This window comes from Sinocyclocheilus grahami, unplaced genomic scaffold (assembly GCF_001515645.1).
Source record: "Sinocyclocheilus grahami isolate Dianchi unplaced genomic scaffold, SAMN03320097.WGS_v1.1 scaffold163.1, whole genome shotgun sequence".
In the NCBI taxonomy this organism is placed as follows: Eukaryota; Metazoa; Chordata; class Actinopteri; order Cypriniformes; family Cyprinidae; genus Sinocyclocheilus; species Sinocyclocheilus grahami.
In genome coordinates this window covers 1,143,653-1,159,460 of record NW_015505342.1, presented here as the reverse complement: position 1 = coordinate 1,159,460, position 15,808 = coordinate 1,143,653, and the positions used below count along the sequence as shown (strand labels likewise).

Below are 15,808 nucleotides of genomic sequence, written 5' to 3'. Positions count from 1 at the left end.
TGTACTGTGTATGTGGGATCATTTTAAACAATATACAAAGGTTTTTACAGCCTAGTCCTCATCGGTCCTTAGCGACAGAACTGCAAATAGATGAGTTTTACAAGACGTAGATCAAAAGAGAGTTTAACTGTACTGTGAAATTAATGGTGTAAGATGTTTCAGCACCGTAGGATGTTTTGACTTGGCGTCAGGTAATGACCGGAGCTCAGTGACTCAACCAGCTGGAATGAACAGCTGCGACTGTTCACTGTTTGAACTGCTGTGTGTGAACTTTCTTTATACATGTTCCTGGTCTTAATTGTGCATGATTTATTGGTGTACATGAATCCAAAGGAAAAAGATAATCTTCATTATTTTTCATCAAAATAAACGTACTTGCTCCACCTCTGAAATTACTTTCCTTTTCAGATGACGCCAACAAGTCAATCCCAAGTTCAGTCCCATCCTTCCAAACTACCTGTCCTACAGAAACCACTTTTCGACATCAAGTCCCTCCCTACATACATCTTTGAAAATGCTGTCGCATCATGGAAGTAAAATGGTTCTACCTCATGCATTTCTACACTTTCTGTTACGCACATCTTAAGTTATGAGAATAGGACGTTCTTCTAGTTCTGTTTGGTTGTTGACTCAATCAACATAGCGTTCTTTTCTTGAATAAACTCACTAGAGGATGTTGAATTTAGGATGTCTTTAAAAAAAATCACTATTTCCACAGATGAATTCAGAATGAATGGTCTGTATAATGTCACGGACCATTTGTGATTTACTTTGAGACCGAGAAGGTTGCCTAGCACCATGATAATGTCTGTCAAAAGGCTGGACTGTATTTTTTGTTTGCGTTCAGACATCTCTTTCCACTGCGGTAATGTCAGTTTGCTTCAGCATCTGGTTCATTATATTTCCTTATGGAACTTTTAACATAATGGAAGATTTCATGTTGTGCCAGAGAGCTTAAGTACTCAGCAGTGTCATGTGTGTAGTCAGCGGTTTTGTGTTTCTTTCCTTTTAGCTGGGTACCTCAAAATTGCCCTCGAGGCATTCAGATTAACAATTCAGTTTCGGGTCATCCGCTGTTAACAAACCTTGGTGTACATTAAACAATGCTTTAATTGGTGCAACCTGTGGTGTGCTGGAAGAAAGGATTGAACATTTAACTCCAGTGTTTCTGAAAATGTACTTGGAGTCCCAGAATTGCAGCTTTTCTGATTTCTCAGCTCAAGTTTTTAGACGATCCCTCACATCCAGACAGTATTGACCTCTGAACAAGCCCAGAGACTCGTTGTTTTAATAACTGTTGACAGGGATCCGTGAGGAGTATAACATGTCGTTCCAGGATCAGACAATAGAGGTATAGAGTTCAAATAATGGTTAGGTTGTGTAAAGGATGCTAAATTAATGGCTTAGTTCAAGGAAGCCAAGCCTTTGGTCACATTTACCAAAAACAGTGGTGTCTTTTAAATAATTGTTGAACGGAAGCTCCATGAAGTTATTTACGATATTTATGATTAGTTAAGAGTCTTGGCAAATGCTAGTTTTCTGAATAGATTCAAAATCTTTCATGTAAAAACTAAAATTGATAATCAAAAACATTTGTATGTGCAGAGTGAAAAGCATACACCAATTTGTATTTGTAAAATAAAAGTTTTGCATAAGTGCCGATCTACATCTCCATATTTCAATAAAATAAATTTAATCGGTGCCAAAAGTGTGCATAGAACAAACTGGAAAGAATACAGTCATTGTGACTTAAAAACTAATTACATAACTCATCGACTGACCAGAATCAATGTGTACGTGTAAAAATAAACATTTGCAAAAATGTAAATGTCTCGCTCTAAGAACATAAGTGTTTAGTCTTCACTGGGCCGTAAGGAACATCACAAACACAAATTCAGACAGGTTTCGAGATACTTGTTAGAGAAAGACTTTGTGTTTACCAGAGGGAACATCAATTTAATGGTGTAACTGACAGCATTTCCCAATTATATAATGTGGGGATTAGGAAAAAATTCTGGAAAGTTTTGATGTCCAATGGGAAAGTCTGATTATTTGTCTAAGGGATCTGTGACGGCCGTACTGGTTGATTGTGGGAACATGGTGTGAATTATCATATGTTTTTAATTAGCTAGTTAAAATTCAGGCAAATGAGGAGTTAAATTTAAGAGTAGTTTAATTAGATGTCTTAATTACTTATTAAAACACATACAGAGTATCTTTACATGTTTTAATATCTAATTAAGGGACAGGGTAAGTAAGGGTATAATTTCTAACTGTATTTAGTGGTTTCTACCAAAACATTTCTCTTCTTTTATTTTATTTACTGTCAGCATTAAATGGTTCTGTGTATTCAATCTTCTCTTCTGTGGTTCAAAGTCCTGAAGGTATGACTATTAAATGTCTTCAGCTCAATAATTATTAAAAACACTTGGTATATTAAAGGGATAGTTCACATAAAAATAAAAATGTTGTAAAATTCTGTGTATTTCTGTGGAATATTCCAGATTCTTTATCAGTATAATTGAGTCTAGTTTACAAAACTGGTCTGAATGGTTCGTTAAGGAATTAGGTTGAACCGGTTCACGTTACTGTCTCAATGATCCAGTCACAACAGTGAACAGCTCATTACAGTGATAAAATTAACAATGAAAAATGAATTTTGGGGGTCTGTTTCTTACATAAAAGTATCATATGACTTCAGAAGACTTTTGAATTTACATTTACATTCATGCTTTTAGCAGACGCTTTTATCCAAAGCAACTTACAAAATAGGAACAAAAGCAATTTGTCAAATTATGTACCAATTTTATGAGACTTTTATGGTGATTTTGGAAACTAAAAGCCCTAGTCCTCATTCACTTTGACTGTATTTGAATATTTCTTTATGTTCTTGCCTGGACGTTCTTGAAAAATTCACATTTTGTGTTTCAAGAAAGAAAGTCAAAACCATTTGAAATGACATGAGGGGGAATAAATTATAAAGTTTTTGAGTGATTTATTCCTTTAAGACCATCAGTGTTCAGTGCAGACAGTCTCAGACTGACTTCAGTGTATTCTTGCCTTGTTTTGGAGCAAATAACTTATTTACACTTTCAATTATGCAATCATCTAAAATGTAAGTTTCTCCGCATATTTTGTTCGTATGTGTTTTGTTATCGGCCACTGTTTTGGAACCAGGTTGCTGTGGGTCAGATGGAATCTGTTGGGATTTTAATTCCTTTAATAAACAGGTGGTTTGTTTGGCAGGAGAAGTACCCAGACGTGGTCAGCCTTCCAGAGGGATGCAGATCGGACCTCATGATTATAAGAAGTCCTCAACTTCCCGGGTAAGTTGCATCAGCTAGGAAAGCGAAATGGAAATTGCATCTGTTGATGGCACATGAAACACATATATAGTGTCAAGCGACTACAAGTTCCTGTATATTTCAATGGTGACCATGACTCATCTCTCCAGATTACATGCATGAAATATAGAGTCAATAGGCGCATTTCCATTACAGATTTGCGCAAAACTTTGGCGATATTTTATAAATGTCGATAAAAAAGTATTGCAAAGTGACGTCGTTTCCATTAACCAATGTTATGCGACTAAAACGTAACCTTTTGCCTCTCGCGATAAGTCATGGCAACGGATTTTGGTGGGATTTTAACAGATTTTGGCTATATTTATTCAAAGGAGGTGTAAGCGTGTATCTTTACAGAAGCAGCACAGAGAGCCGCTTCAGAAACATACGTGGAGCAGCTGGAATAAACACAAGCATTGACTAGAGTGGCCATGTCAGAGCCACACTGAACCGCAGACGTGTGCAGTGTAAATTTTTTAAGCATTAATGGTAGGAAAGCCCCTTATACTGGAGACCGGCCACGTATGAAGTGTTTCTTGGAGGTTATAGTACACTGAAGAATGATCATATGACTTTTTACATACGCCATGTGACCTGTAAATGCAAAAAAAACCGTTTCCATTGCAGTTTTGCGAATTATTCCTTTTTCGCATTGCCTGAAAAACCACCATGCGAGCGTAAAAACTTTTTTGCGATATATGGGCATTTTTGCGAAATTGATGCGTTTCCATTAGGCATACAGGTGCATCTCAAAAATTAGAATGTCGTGGAAAAGTTATTTTATTTCAGTAATTCAACTCAAATTGTGAAACTTGTGTATTAAATAAATTCAATGCACGCAGACTGAAGTAGTTTAAGCCTTTGGTTCTTTTAATTGTGATGATTTTGGCTCACATTCAACAAAAACCCACCAATTCACTATCTCAACAAATTAGAATACTTCATAAGACCAATAAAAAAACATTTTTAGTGAATTGTTGGCCTTCTGGAAAGTATGTTAATTTACTGTACATGTACTCAATACTTGGTAGGGGCTCCTTTTGCTTTAATTACTGCCTCAGGCGTCACATGTTCGCGGTCTTACCTTCCCAACTGCATATTCTACAGAGCCGTCATCTTCAGTAGGACAGTTTTTCACCGTGTCCATGAAACTCTCATTATAAGGCCCATCTATCTGCAGTCGGTTTCTGGAGATACAAACAGGTGTTAATTACACGTTTAAGTGATTTTAAGGATGTTTGTTCAAAGATCATGTGGCCTGCATGGAAATCACCTATGACCACATTGCACAGGACCACAATGTGACTGCCGTGCCTCATGACTAGACTGAAGTATATCCATTCACAAATGAGTCTTTTGCACCACCTAGTGTCTGTTAAGTCTTTCAAGGCACCATAATATAACTTAAACTTACTTAAAATAAATTGTACTATAATTTATAGCAACTCAAAACAAATTAAGATTTGCCAGCTATTCTGTATTTTTTATCAAAATGATTTCAGTACAGGTGAATGCTGCACAGGATCTGCCCAACAGAAACTTTACTCAGCAGGAACAAAGCATTCTTGCACACGAGTATTGATCTGGCAGATCAGTAGCGCAGCACTCAATATCCCAGATTAAAAATTCACCTTTCTTTCGGGAACTCTTCTAGATACTGCTCCACGCGTTTGTACAGAGGGTAGATTCCTTCGATATCCAGGTTATCCAGCATCTGAACTTGGAGGACTTTTGCAAGGACACTGTCTATAGGGAGGCCGTGGTTACCTGTGAACACATGAAAATGAGCACAACGTGTTCTGCTGGTCTTGCGTAATTTCTATGCCTCAATAATCCAGCCTTTTATACACCCCATAACGTGTAATTTCTTTTCTTCAACTATGTCAAGCACTTTCGCTCCAGTTCACTCCTGCGCATATATTGTGACTCATCAGTGAAGGGATTTCCATTGCACTTGTTTAGCAATATTTTGAAGGGCATAAAGCCATGTTTCTCCACTGCCGGCCATCCAAATATTCATTAGTTAGCAGTCACTGGTAAAGTCCTCACCGTTGCGGAGCAGGTCTCTTGGGAAGGGACTGGCTTCACAGTGCGGCCTGCTCTCGGACAGGTGCACCTTCCTGGGATCTCCCGAGCGATTCGAGTCCCCGCCGCTAAGCAGAGCGGAGCAGATAACCTGAATGAACTCGTTCAGGACGGCTTTGCCTGGCTGTTGGCCGTTATAGATGCCATTACTGTGAGGGAAATAAGGCCGAAGGTGCTGAATGAGATCGTTCAATTCGGGTTGCTGCTTGGCATCGTCTTTACAGCTAAATATCAACTCTCCGCCCTGAAAAAAAAAGATGCGAGGAACAATGAATTAATGCTACTTTTCTATTTATCAAACATTTCTAGTGGATTAATAGACATAGTAGCTAGAGTTTAATATTTTTTTATATTTGATTTTCTTTTTCCCTTGAAAAAACCCCACCTTAAACCAGCCTAACTGGCTGGTTTGCTAGTCTTTGGTGTTTTAAGCTAGTCACAAATCCAGGTATAAAGATGGTGATCAGCTGGTCAGCAAAGCTAGTTTCCCAGCTAAACATTTGCCAATATCTCTACAAAAACAGCCTGACTTGGCAAGGAGACCAGTTAAGACCAGTAAACCAGTTTAAGTTTTTTTGTAATAGTAGCACTACTTCCAAGTTAAAGAAATGTTCTAGGATAAATAAAAGATTTTAGGACCATTCACACCAAGGATGATAACTATAACGATAAACATTTTAATAATTGTTCTAATTCTATGATAATAGGGAAGTTCACACCATAATGATGACATTCTAGCGAATGAACAATAAAAACATTGACAGCCAATCAGAATCCACTCAAATTTAAAAAGCTCAAGCATTTAAGACAGCAGATGGCAAAACTGCAGTGTGTGCTTATAATAAGCAGAATGTTCTCGTCCAGTGGTGTGGATGAATTAAAGCACAAAACAGACCAACTGCGAATCAGTATGCATGACATCATCCCTGTGAGTTACTTTTCGAATGCTGAACATTCCATCAACGGAAGTCGAGGGAAGATTTGCCATCTTTAATCTGAAGTGTAAAGTTCCAAAAATAGACAGCAGGCTGAAATTTGTGCGATTCGAGACCGAATTAATTACAGAAGTTCATTTTTACCTTAAAGATTTTCAAGTTGTTTTGTGGTTCCTCTAACAGATTCTTCAATGCAACGTACATTCGCTGTTTGCTCCTAGAATACAAGATATTGAATAATATTCAGGTGTGTAAAATTAGTTCACTTTTGATAATGCATCTCATTTTGATTTTGACATGACAACACAAATAGAGATTATCTGGATAACCACATCTGAATCTTGTTTTTTTAGCATTCCTATGATCCAAGCAGCAGTACAAAGCCCTCATGCATTATATATTGTAGAGCTGGTCTCACAGTGGAAAGGTGAGTCACAACTTTTGCGAAAATGTTGATCATCCTCCTTTTTCAAGTGGAAAATTCTTTGCTTTAACACAGGCCAGTGACGCATCCAGCTTGGTGAATGACTTTGTAATCAGTTAGGTTTGTTAACAATGCTGGCTAAAGTCCGTCGTACCATCAGCGTAAGATATAAATCCAGCTTTCCATTCCTGCATTGGGTGACTGAAGCAGTAACTCACCCTGAGAAGAGATTCAGAGGGCAATATCTGCTCAATCGCTTCCACTTCCCATTGGCTAACTGTAAAGAACAAATTAACATTTTAGGAATTTTACTGCAAACTTGTTTTTACTGTAAAGTTTACATACAGTGTCACGTAATGATGAAAGACTCTCCATTTCACTTCTACTTTGGGATTGAAACTGATTTTTGTATTTTCAGCAACATCCGAACCCCTCAAAGAATCGATTATATGATAGCGTAGAGTGCAAACAGACAGCAGGATGTTTACACTACACTGCACCATCCTTTTTTTTTGGTTAAAGCAGAAGTTTACTTGAAGAAATCTGGCTTCACTTCTATAAAAGTTTGTCAACGACTAGATATTCAATTGGTACTTGCCTTGTAATGCTGATGCATGCAGAATCTGCAAACTTTGCGCTTACATTCCTTGGTTATGTGCCTTGAAAATGGTAGAAATCCACATTTTGGCTAGTGGGGAAAAAGGAAAAATATGTAGTTGTATCTCTGCATCTTGAGTTGCACAATGAAGTGTTGTGAATAAGCTTTATATAAAGAATGTTAGTTGTTTTTATGAAGACAAACAAGCCTTTCAGATCAGATTCACACCACCTTCCCCTGTTTGTTTGACTGGCCAATGGCCATGTGATTAAATTCTACACAAATAGATTAAATGAGTCATTCAGCTACTGTGGTCTACTTCCCCAAGAGCGGGCGTTCATATTAAACTGATCCCAGACTCAGATCTTCCAGTTTAACAACTGTCACTAATCCAACCCAAGAGTGTTTACACCCTAACGTAATGAGAATACAGTAAAACTTATTAACAACTGTCAGCAAGTTCAACGACCAGACAAGCTTAGACATGTGACACCAAAGTCAACACATTCAAGGCGAGTTTTTTGGCACACTTTTGCATAGTTTCGAAAGTCATTGTTTTGGAAACAATTCAGTCACTGTCATAATTTTGAGAAAAACTATGTAAATTAGGCATATAGTTTATGATTTATTTACAAAGAGATTTAATGTACGCATTTTCTTGTGACCATGGCATCGGTTATTCATTTAATGATGATCAAAAGATGGAGAAGAAGGTTAAAGGAATAGCTGCCCAAAAATGAAAATTTGCTGAAAATGTACTCCTCCTCAGACCATCCAAGATGTAAATGAATTTGTTTCTATATCTGCACGGATTTGGAGAAATGTAGCATTACATTACTTGCCTACCAGTGGATCCTCTACAGTGACTGGGGGCCGTCAGAATGAGAGTCCAAACAGCTGATAAAAACATCACAACAATCCACAAATAATGGAAGTAATCCACAAGCTGCATGTTTGTAGTCCATCATAAGACATTTTTAACTTCAAAACCATTGCTTCTGGCTAAAATATGAGTCTTCTATTCATAATATTCCTTTCTTCCTTTCAAAAACCGTTCTACACAAATATGGATTTTGATGTAGGAGGACAATGCTTTTTCACTGTAGGAAGCTTTATTTTGGATTATGGAATGGTGTTTTGACCAGAAGTGACTGTTTAGAAGTGAAGTTAAAACGTCTTAATGATTTGTTTCTTACAAACACGCAGCTTTTTTCATTCAGACGGCACCCATTCACTGCAGAGGATCCATTGGTGAGCAAGTGATGTAATGCTCAATTTCTCCAAATCTCTTCACATTAAGAAACAAGCTCATCTACATCTTGAATGGCCTGAGGGTGAGTACGTTTTCAGCATATTTTCAGTTTTTGATGAATTATTCCTTTAAACCAAACATACATCTAAACTACAGAATGAGAGTCCAAACAGCTGATAAAAACATCGCAATAATCCACAAATAATGGAAGTAATCCACAAGCTGCATGTTTGTAGTCCATCATAAGACATTTTTAACTTCAAAACCATTGCTTCTGGCTAAAATATGAGTCTTCTATTCATAATATTCCTTTCAAAAACCGTTCTACACAAATATGGATTTTGATGTAGGAGGACAATGCTTTTTCACTGTAGGAAGCTTTATTTTGGATTATGGAATGGTGTTTTGACCAGAAGTGACTGTTTAGAAGTGAAGTTAAAACATCTTAATGATTTGTTTCTTACAAACACGCAGCTTTTTTCATTCAGACGGCACCCATTCACTGCAGAGGATCCATTGGTGAGCAAGTGATGTAATGCTCAATTTCTCCAAATCTCTTCACATTAAGAAACAAGCTCATCTACATCTTGAATGGCCTGAGGGTGAGTACGTTTTCAGCATATTTTCAGTTTTTGATGAATTATTCCTTTAAACCAAACATACATCTAAACTAGGGGTGTGCGATATTACAATTTTTGATTGTGGACAATTAAAATGTCTCCATGATCTGCTTTTGAAGAAATATCGTAGTACTCACTCTCATGTTGTCCCAAGCCTGTATTAATTTCTTTCTTGTGCTAAACACAAAAGAAGATATTTTGAAGAATATGGGTAACCAAACAGTTGCTGGGTCCCCATTGACTTTGATAGTAGGGGGGGGGGGATACTGTGGAAGTGACTGGGGACCAGCAACTGTTTGGTTACCCACATTATTCAAAATAACTTTTATGTTCTACAGAATGAAGGAGTTCACCTTAATCTCAACGCAGATTGGAGGTCTGTGGTCTCTGAGGTGGTAGAGGGGAAGTTGGGTCAGGTTGGGAAGGCATAAACCACACCCGCTGAATGTGTCCATGACCTTATCACAGCGCAGTTCTGCGTGAAGGAAACATCACAACACCGTTACGCAACATCAAATCCGTTGTAGAAAACTGACTGTATCTCACATAAACATGTTTAGATGAACAACAGACGGAATTTTTTTTAGAGGATGAATCTCATGAATCACATATCATAGTCAGATTTTACCCCAAAGTCATGGGAAAAAATCAATGTTTTTTTTGCATAATAAAAATTAAGCCTATTTAGGAATTTTTTAGGACAGTTGTCATTACCATAATGGATCAGTACATTTTACTTTTGAGGTTTTTAGTAATATTCATTCTCTGTAATACAAGGATTTTGCAATCAAAATAAAACAAACACCATCATAACACTTGGTTTTTTGGGGGCATTACAATGTCACTGCAAAAAACTCTTGAAAATTGCAAATCGTACCAGGTCGTTCCTGTTGGACCTTCAGCGACAGCTGTCTCACAAAGTCCAGCGGTAGTTTAACAACCTCCTGTGAACATTCAAGCCATTACTTTCATCTCATTTGTTGGGTCATGGCTTGTGTTAAAGCAACATGATTTAATAATGTACACAAACATCTTAAACTGTAACTCACTCCACTGTGAACGTATTTCTCCCCCAGTAAAGGCTTCATGACATATTTACTATAATCCACCATGTTGAGGATGTGTCGAAAAGCTTGTTCTGCGGTCTGATAGGAAAAACGTAGGAAAATGAGCTGACACTACACCGTAAGTCAATGCAAACAAACCAAGACCAAACATTTGATGCATATTTGCATATTTATATTGTTGCAGATACTCGTACTAAGAGATGCTAAAAACTTGCAATACGGTGCAAGAAAACACAGAAATAGTATGTTTAACATTAAACATTGTGCCTTTTTGTGGAAATTGTTGACAAAACTACACTTAAAATTGAAAGTGACTATTGAAAGGTTAACAGAACTTGATCGTTTGGTCATGCATGCATCCATACTTAAGTTATATTGATGGAAAAAATACAATGTCATTAAGTCATGAACACAATCCATTTTTCCAAATATTTATGCATCCATACATTTAATGGAAAAGTCATTCTTTCCACGTTTTGAATATTGGTCACAATATCCATCCAAACAATCTTTGTCGGAGGTTCAGTCTGTAACCATTTCTGTGTTACAGTTTTCCAGCTGGCTACTTATGGTATAGATACTATGAATAGATCTTTCGCCATCAAATTAGCTGTGACGTTAACCAAATAAATTGTAGAGCAGTCAAATCAATCACCAAAACTGTTTTCATTACTTGTATTAACTATAGGTTTTATCAACAATTTACCATCACGTTCATAGTGTGAGAAAAGGTAACACTGTTATATAGTGCATATTGGAGAAATTTGGGAAGTAGTGACATTCAGTAGTGTCTATTTGGGGAAGTTTTACCTGCCGTGTATGTGCAGAGTCTTCAGAGGGAAACTTCAGCAGACGAAGAACTCGACAGTGCTGTAATAGGAAGTGACATGTTTGAAAACAGAAATCACACGCATCATTTCACACAGACTTTGATCGCTGTCTGTATCCAAGTCTTAGTTTAGTTCAGAAGGGAATCCTTTGAAACAGGTTTGCCTGTGACTGTACTTGTGTGGACAACAAATGCTCCATCCACTCAACTGTGAACTGAATACACATTGTTTTTCCCAGAATGCTCTTAGACATAAAAGGTCCACAGAGGTAAATGTGATATCATGGCAATGACGATGAACTCACTGTCTGACGGTTTGTTTTATGGACTGATGCAACGATGGAGACTTAAACGCAAATGCAGTTTCTAAACACACTTGCTCAACACTTACAAAACATACTTCTGCCTCACAAAATGTTAAACGTAAAAGGATGAAGCTCATGAGTAAATGAATCATAATTCACCTTAAAGGGGTCTTATTATGCTCTTTTACAAAGTCTTGATTTTGTTTTGGGGGTTGTGATTGGCAGCACTCGGCGCCTGGTCGGGAAATGTCATGCCTCTTACCATAGCCGCCTGCGAGCTTCAGTGTAAATATTGCATCAAAATCAAATCAATTTGAGTGCGATTTAAACCCGGATGATTGTAACCACTCTAAGTTCATCTGTCTTGGGAAAACTAGCATGTCTCCGACATAGTGATAACACTCGTTGCCTTCTCTAGTGCAGCTCAACCAGGTCTCGTCCCATTCGTCGATATTTGTGATATCACAAATCCTGGAAATTATGCATTGTAGTCCAAATGAGTCGTTCTTTGTAGTTTTTGAAAGTGATCTCTGTTAAATAAAATATCTCCTTTTGAAGTGGACTTTGAGCTTTGTAACTTTGCAGATTTTTTAGGTTCAAAAAGCAACATTACAGACTAACTAAAGTTGAAAAAATGAAAAAGCATAAATAGGACCAGACCAGGTGACGTGACAAAAACGGAGAGTGTGGGAGAGTGAAAGTAACCAGCAAATAGAGATGGACAAGCATCAAAGCTTCACTCGTTTTCCCCACACAGTTTTGACATGATTTTATCAACATATTGGTCACTGTAGTCTCGGGCAGCTTCCTGTGATTGGACACACGATTCTGTGCTGTAATCTGTCATACAGATCCAGCCCATTTATGACTCCAAACGTTTTATTTATCATATGATGGTACAGACGATCACAAACGAGCTGGAAAATCAGACAAAGGTTAAGCTCTTTCCGTTTTACAGGAACATTATATCCTCGATCTTAACAAAACAGGACCGTGACATTGCAATGCTAGTGAGACGAGGACTCACCTACATGCTGAATGAACCGATACATGAATTATTTACATACAGTTTCCATTACTTATAATAACTGAGACATAAATTTGAAATAGATTTTATTAAAAATGTATCTCCTTTGTCCAAATAAGGAGAGTTTAGACCAAGAGTTTAGCGCTTAGACCAAGTTCTAGCAAAAGTCTTTTTACATGCAATAACCCAAGTAATAACTTAAAACAATATTACATAGTTGAAAATTCATATGCCAAGATCTTTTTAGTCTCTAATTGTACTTTTCTTCCCAAAGATCAGCCATAAAAGTGATCAACATCTTTATTACCATCCATCATGGTGGTCTAAAACCGGTCTAGACCCCTTTTATCTTTTACCCAATGAAGGGGGAAACTGTTAAAGGTTTCCAATCTGAACTTTGAAGCCTGGACGGGGAAAATGTTAAGTGGATATAATCTTATCGCCAATAAAGACCCAATTTTAGATGCACAGAACCACCCCCAAACTAAAACATCACCACTGACCATTCATTAAATGAATCTCAGCATTACATATCATACATGTGCCAATGAAATAGATTTAAAGAACTTTAGAGCTCATAAAGTGGGTGTGACACGGGTAACACACAAGTGCCACATGTAGTAACGTTACACTCACTTCATCAATGAATCCTGGTTTAGCCTGCTAGGTGGCTTTTAGCTCTAAAGCCCTGACAATACCCTTTTAAGACAAAGAAACTGTTTGTTTCCGTTTAATAGTGGTATAAGATTATCAAACTTTATGTTTAGGTCCTTTCCAAGTAGTTTGATTAGATTTTCTGTTGACTGAATCCGATTCGATAGAGTTTATATGAATCTTGGCTAAGCTAAAAGCTAGTAACTATTAAACACAAACCTGCAAATGAGACACGACCAGGCTCTTGTTGCCCTCCCCGTGATATTTCCAGTCATTTTCGTCCATTTTATCCAGTTCCATAACCTAGAAGAACCGTAAACTGATGGGGGGTTGGCGCAGATTTGAGAGTCCGGGCGAGGTGATCGCGGTCAGGCGCAAAACTTCTGGAGGAGCCGCGTCTGTCTGACACACCGACGGTGCAGCGCCACTACCGCTTTCGCGAGGACACGCCCCCTCTGCGCTCTCATTGGCCAGACGCAGGGTTTGCCGCTTTTCATTGGCCAGAAGTGTTTGTCATTGTTAAATTCGTCCGATGATTGGATGCTGAAAGTGACAATCAAACATTCGCCCGTTACTGAAGGCAGTTTATAGACCGTATCAATAGAATGATGTCATGAACGCATGATTGCTGTTTTCCTTCCTTTTTCTTTTCGCTTGCGCATGATTTGCTCAGAAAAACAACAGGAAGATTTATAAGTATTATCGATCCAAAAATAAAATAATAAAAATATAAATGTTGTATTTTTATTTTAATTATATATGTATATAAATGTAAATATCATGGTTGGATTTATTGAAAAAAGTTATATTTATTTGTTCCTGAATACATTTCAAATTCTATATCTTATGAAAAATTATAAGACTGTGTCTATAAAATTATGTCATGAATACACGATTGCTGTTTTTCTTCCCTTTTCTGTTCGCTTGCATGTGATTTATTCAGAAAAACTCAAAACATCTTATTTTTGGACTTATAAGTTATAAATAATTAATTAACACATAAATAATTTATAAATATCACCTGAATACATTTTAAATTGTATACCTTATCAATATTAATATAATTATTGTATATAATTTGCATTTAAAGAATTTAGATTGGGATTGTAGAGGGTTTCTGTATTGGCAAAGAATTAGAAAATCTCAATCTAAAAATTCAAAACTAAAGCAATAAAATGTGAGGGACTTTTTTAGAGGCCGAAGTTTGTTGTATTTGGTCTAGTAGGACAATTCAAACTTTTTCAAATAATTAAGTGACTACTGAAGTAATGTATACATTTATGACTATGCATGATTTCAAATGCTTATGTAAATGTAAGGAGGCTGAGAAAATTCAATGAAAAGGCCTTATAAATATTTAAATACAAACAAAATTAAAGAAATGTTCTTTAAGATCATCCATAAAAAGTATGCAAAAAGTACATTTATAATAGTGATTCAACATTTTATTTTGTGATTCACATCCAGATGTGATTTATTCAGAAAAACTCAAAACATCTTATTTTTGGACTTATAAGTTATAAATAATTAACACATAAATAATTTATAAATATCACCTGAATACATTTTAAATTGTATACCTTATCAATATTAATATAATTATTGTATATAATTTGCATTTAAAGAATTTAGATTGGGATTGTAGAGGGTTTCTGTATTGGCAAAGAATTAGAAAATCTCAATCTAAAAATTCTAAACTAAAGCAATAAAATGTGAGGGACTTTTTTAGAGGCCGAAGTTTGTTGTATTTGGTCTAGTAGGACAATTCAAACTTTTTCAAATAATTAAGTGACTACTGAAGTAATGTATACATTTATGACTATGCATGATTTCAAATGCTTATGTAAATGTAAGGAGGCTGAGAAAATTCAATGAAAAGGCCTTATAAATATTTAAATACAAACAAAATTAAAGAAATGTTCTTTAAGATCATCCATAAAAAGTATGCAAAAAGTACATTTATAATAGTGATTCAACATTTTATTTTGTGATTCACATCCAGAAATGTCATTCTTTGTTCTGGATTTATTTATTTCATTCAATAAAGAATATAATTTCAAGATTTAGGCCTGGTTTCACAGACAGGGCTTAGGTTAAACCAGGATTAGGCCATAGTTTAATTAGGACATACAAGTATCTTTTACAAACGTGCCTTAGATTAGAAAATACTTGTGTGCATCTTGAGACAAAACAATGGCACTGACGTATTTTAAGATATGTCTTTCTGTTAAAACAGCCCAGACATACATTTTAGTCTGGGACTAGGCTTAAGCCTTGTCTATGAAACCGGGGGGGGAATGTTTGACTTCTATTATATTTAATATTAATTTATTATGTAAGGTAAATCCCATATCCATAAAACTTTAGGAAGAGTAAATTAGTTTTTGTAGTTTTTAAGAAAGATGCTAAATTTGTAGCTTGTCTAATTATTATAAGGTGCTTGCTTATTAAGAAAAATGTTAAGTGTTAGAAAAATAAGGTAATTAATACATTGCAAGTATAAAGAGCCTCTTGTATGGATTATGCTCTGATTAAATCTGTGTATCTAATACGGTTACATGGAATAACCACAAAAGAAATTTGGGAAAATTTAGAAATTCATAGAAAAATTTTAATAGAAAAAAAAAAAAAAAAAAAAAAAAAAAAAAAAAAAAAAAACAAAAAAGGA

The 15,808-nt window shown here is 36.2% G+C and overlaps 2 protein-coding genes across 4 annotated transcripts in view; one reads left to right on the top strand and one right to left on the bottom strand.

Annotated features, from left to right (window-relative positions):
* The window catches only part of cenpp (centromere protein P), a 56,626-nt gene extending 53,226 nt beyond the window's left edge, over positions 1-3,400 (top strand). The window contains exon 7 of one of the 3 annotated variants that reach the window (XM_016282649.1): positions 3,247-3,400. In XM_016282649.1, coding sequence (XP_016138135.1) covers positions 3,247-3,330 — 84 coding nt within the window. In that variant the 3' untranslated portion in view covers positions 3,331-3,400. Of the gene's footprint in view, positions 1-408; positions 648-3,246 lie in introns of those variants that run through there. The other 2 variants (XM_016282648.1, XM_016282647.1) reach the window with 2 other exon arrangements.
* Positions 3,401-4,401: 1,001 nt separating this feature from the next.
* On the bottom strand, positions 4,402-13,601 carry ippk (inositol 1,3,4,5,6-pentakisphosphate 2-kinase). Its single transcript, XM_016282678.1, has 11 exons — positions 13,360-13,601; positions 11,136-11,195; positions 10,308-10,403; positions 10,136-10,202; positions 9,612-9,733; positions 7,387-7,476; positions 7,007-7,065; positions 6,509-6,581; positions 5,394-5,673; positions 4,976-5,111; positions 4,402-4,531 (listed from the first exon to the last, which is right to left on the bottom strand). The coding sequence occupies exons 1-11, from the start codon at positions 13,438-13,440 to the stop codon at positions 4,402-4,404; spliced, it is 1,194 nt and encodes a 397-aa protein (XP_016138164.1). The 5' UTR covers positions 13,441-13,601.
* Between the last annotated feature and the right edge of the window lie 2,207 nt (positions 13,602-15,808).

What these genes read in the sequence shown, in the direction of transcription:
- ippk (XM_016282678.1), bottom strand. Translation starts at nt 13,440, where the DNA reads ATGGAACTGGATAAAATGGACGAAAATGACTGGAAATATCACGGGGAG. An exon ending in TGGTCGTGTCTCATTTGCAG is followed by an intron (nt 11,196 to 13,359) that starts GTTTGTGTTTAA and finishes TTCCTATTACAG; the next exon opens with CACTGTCGAGTTCTTCGTCT. An exon ending in ACAACTTGAAAATCTTTAAG is followed by an intron (nt 5,674 to 6,508) that starts GTAAAAATGAAC and finishes TTTTTTTTTCAG; the next exon opens with GGCGGAGAGTTGATATTTAG.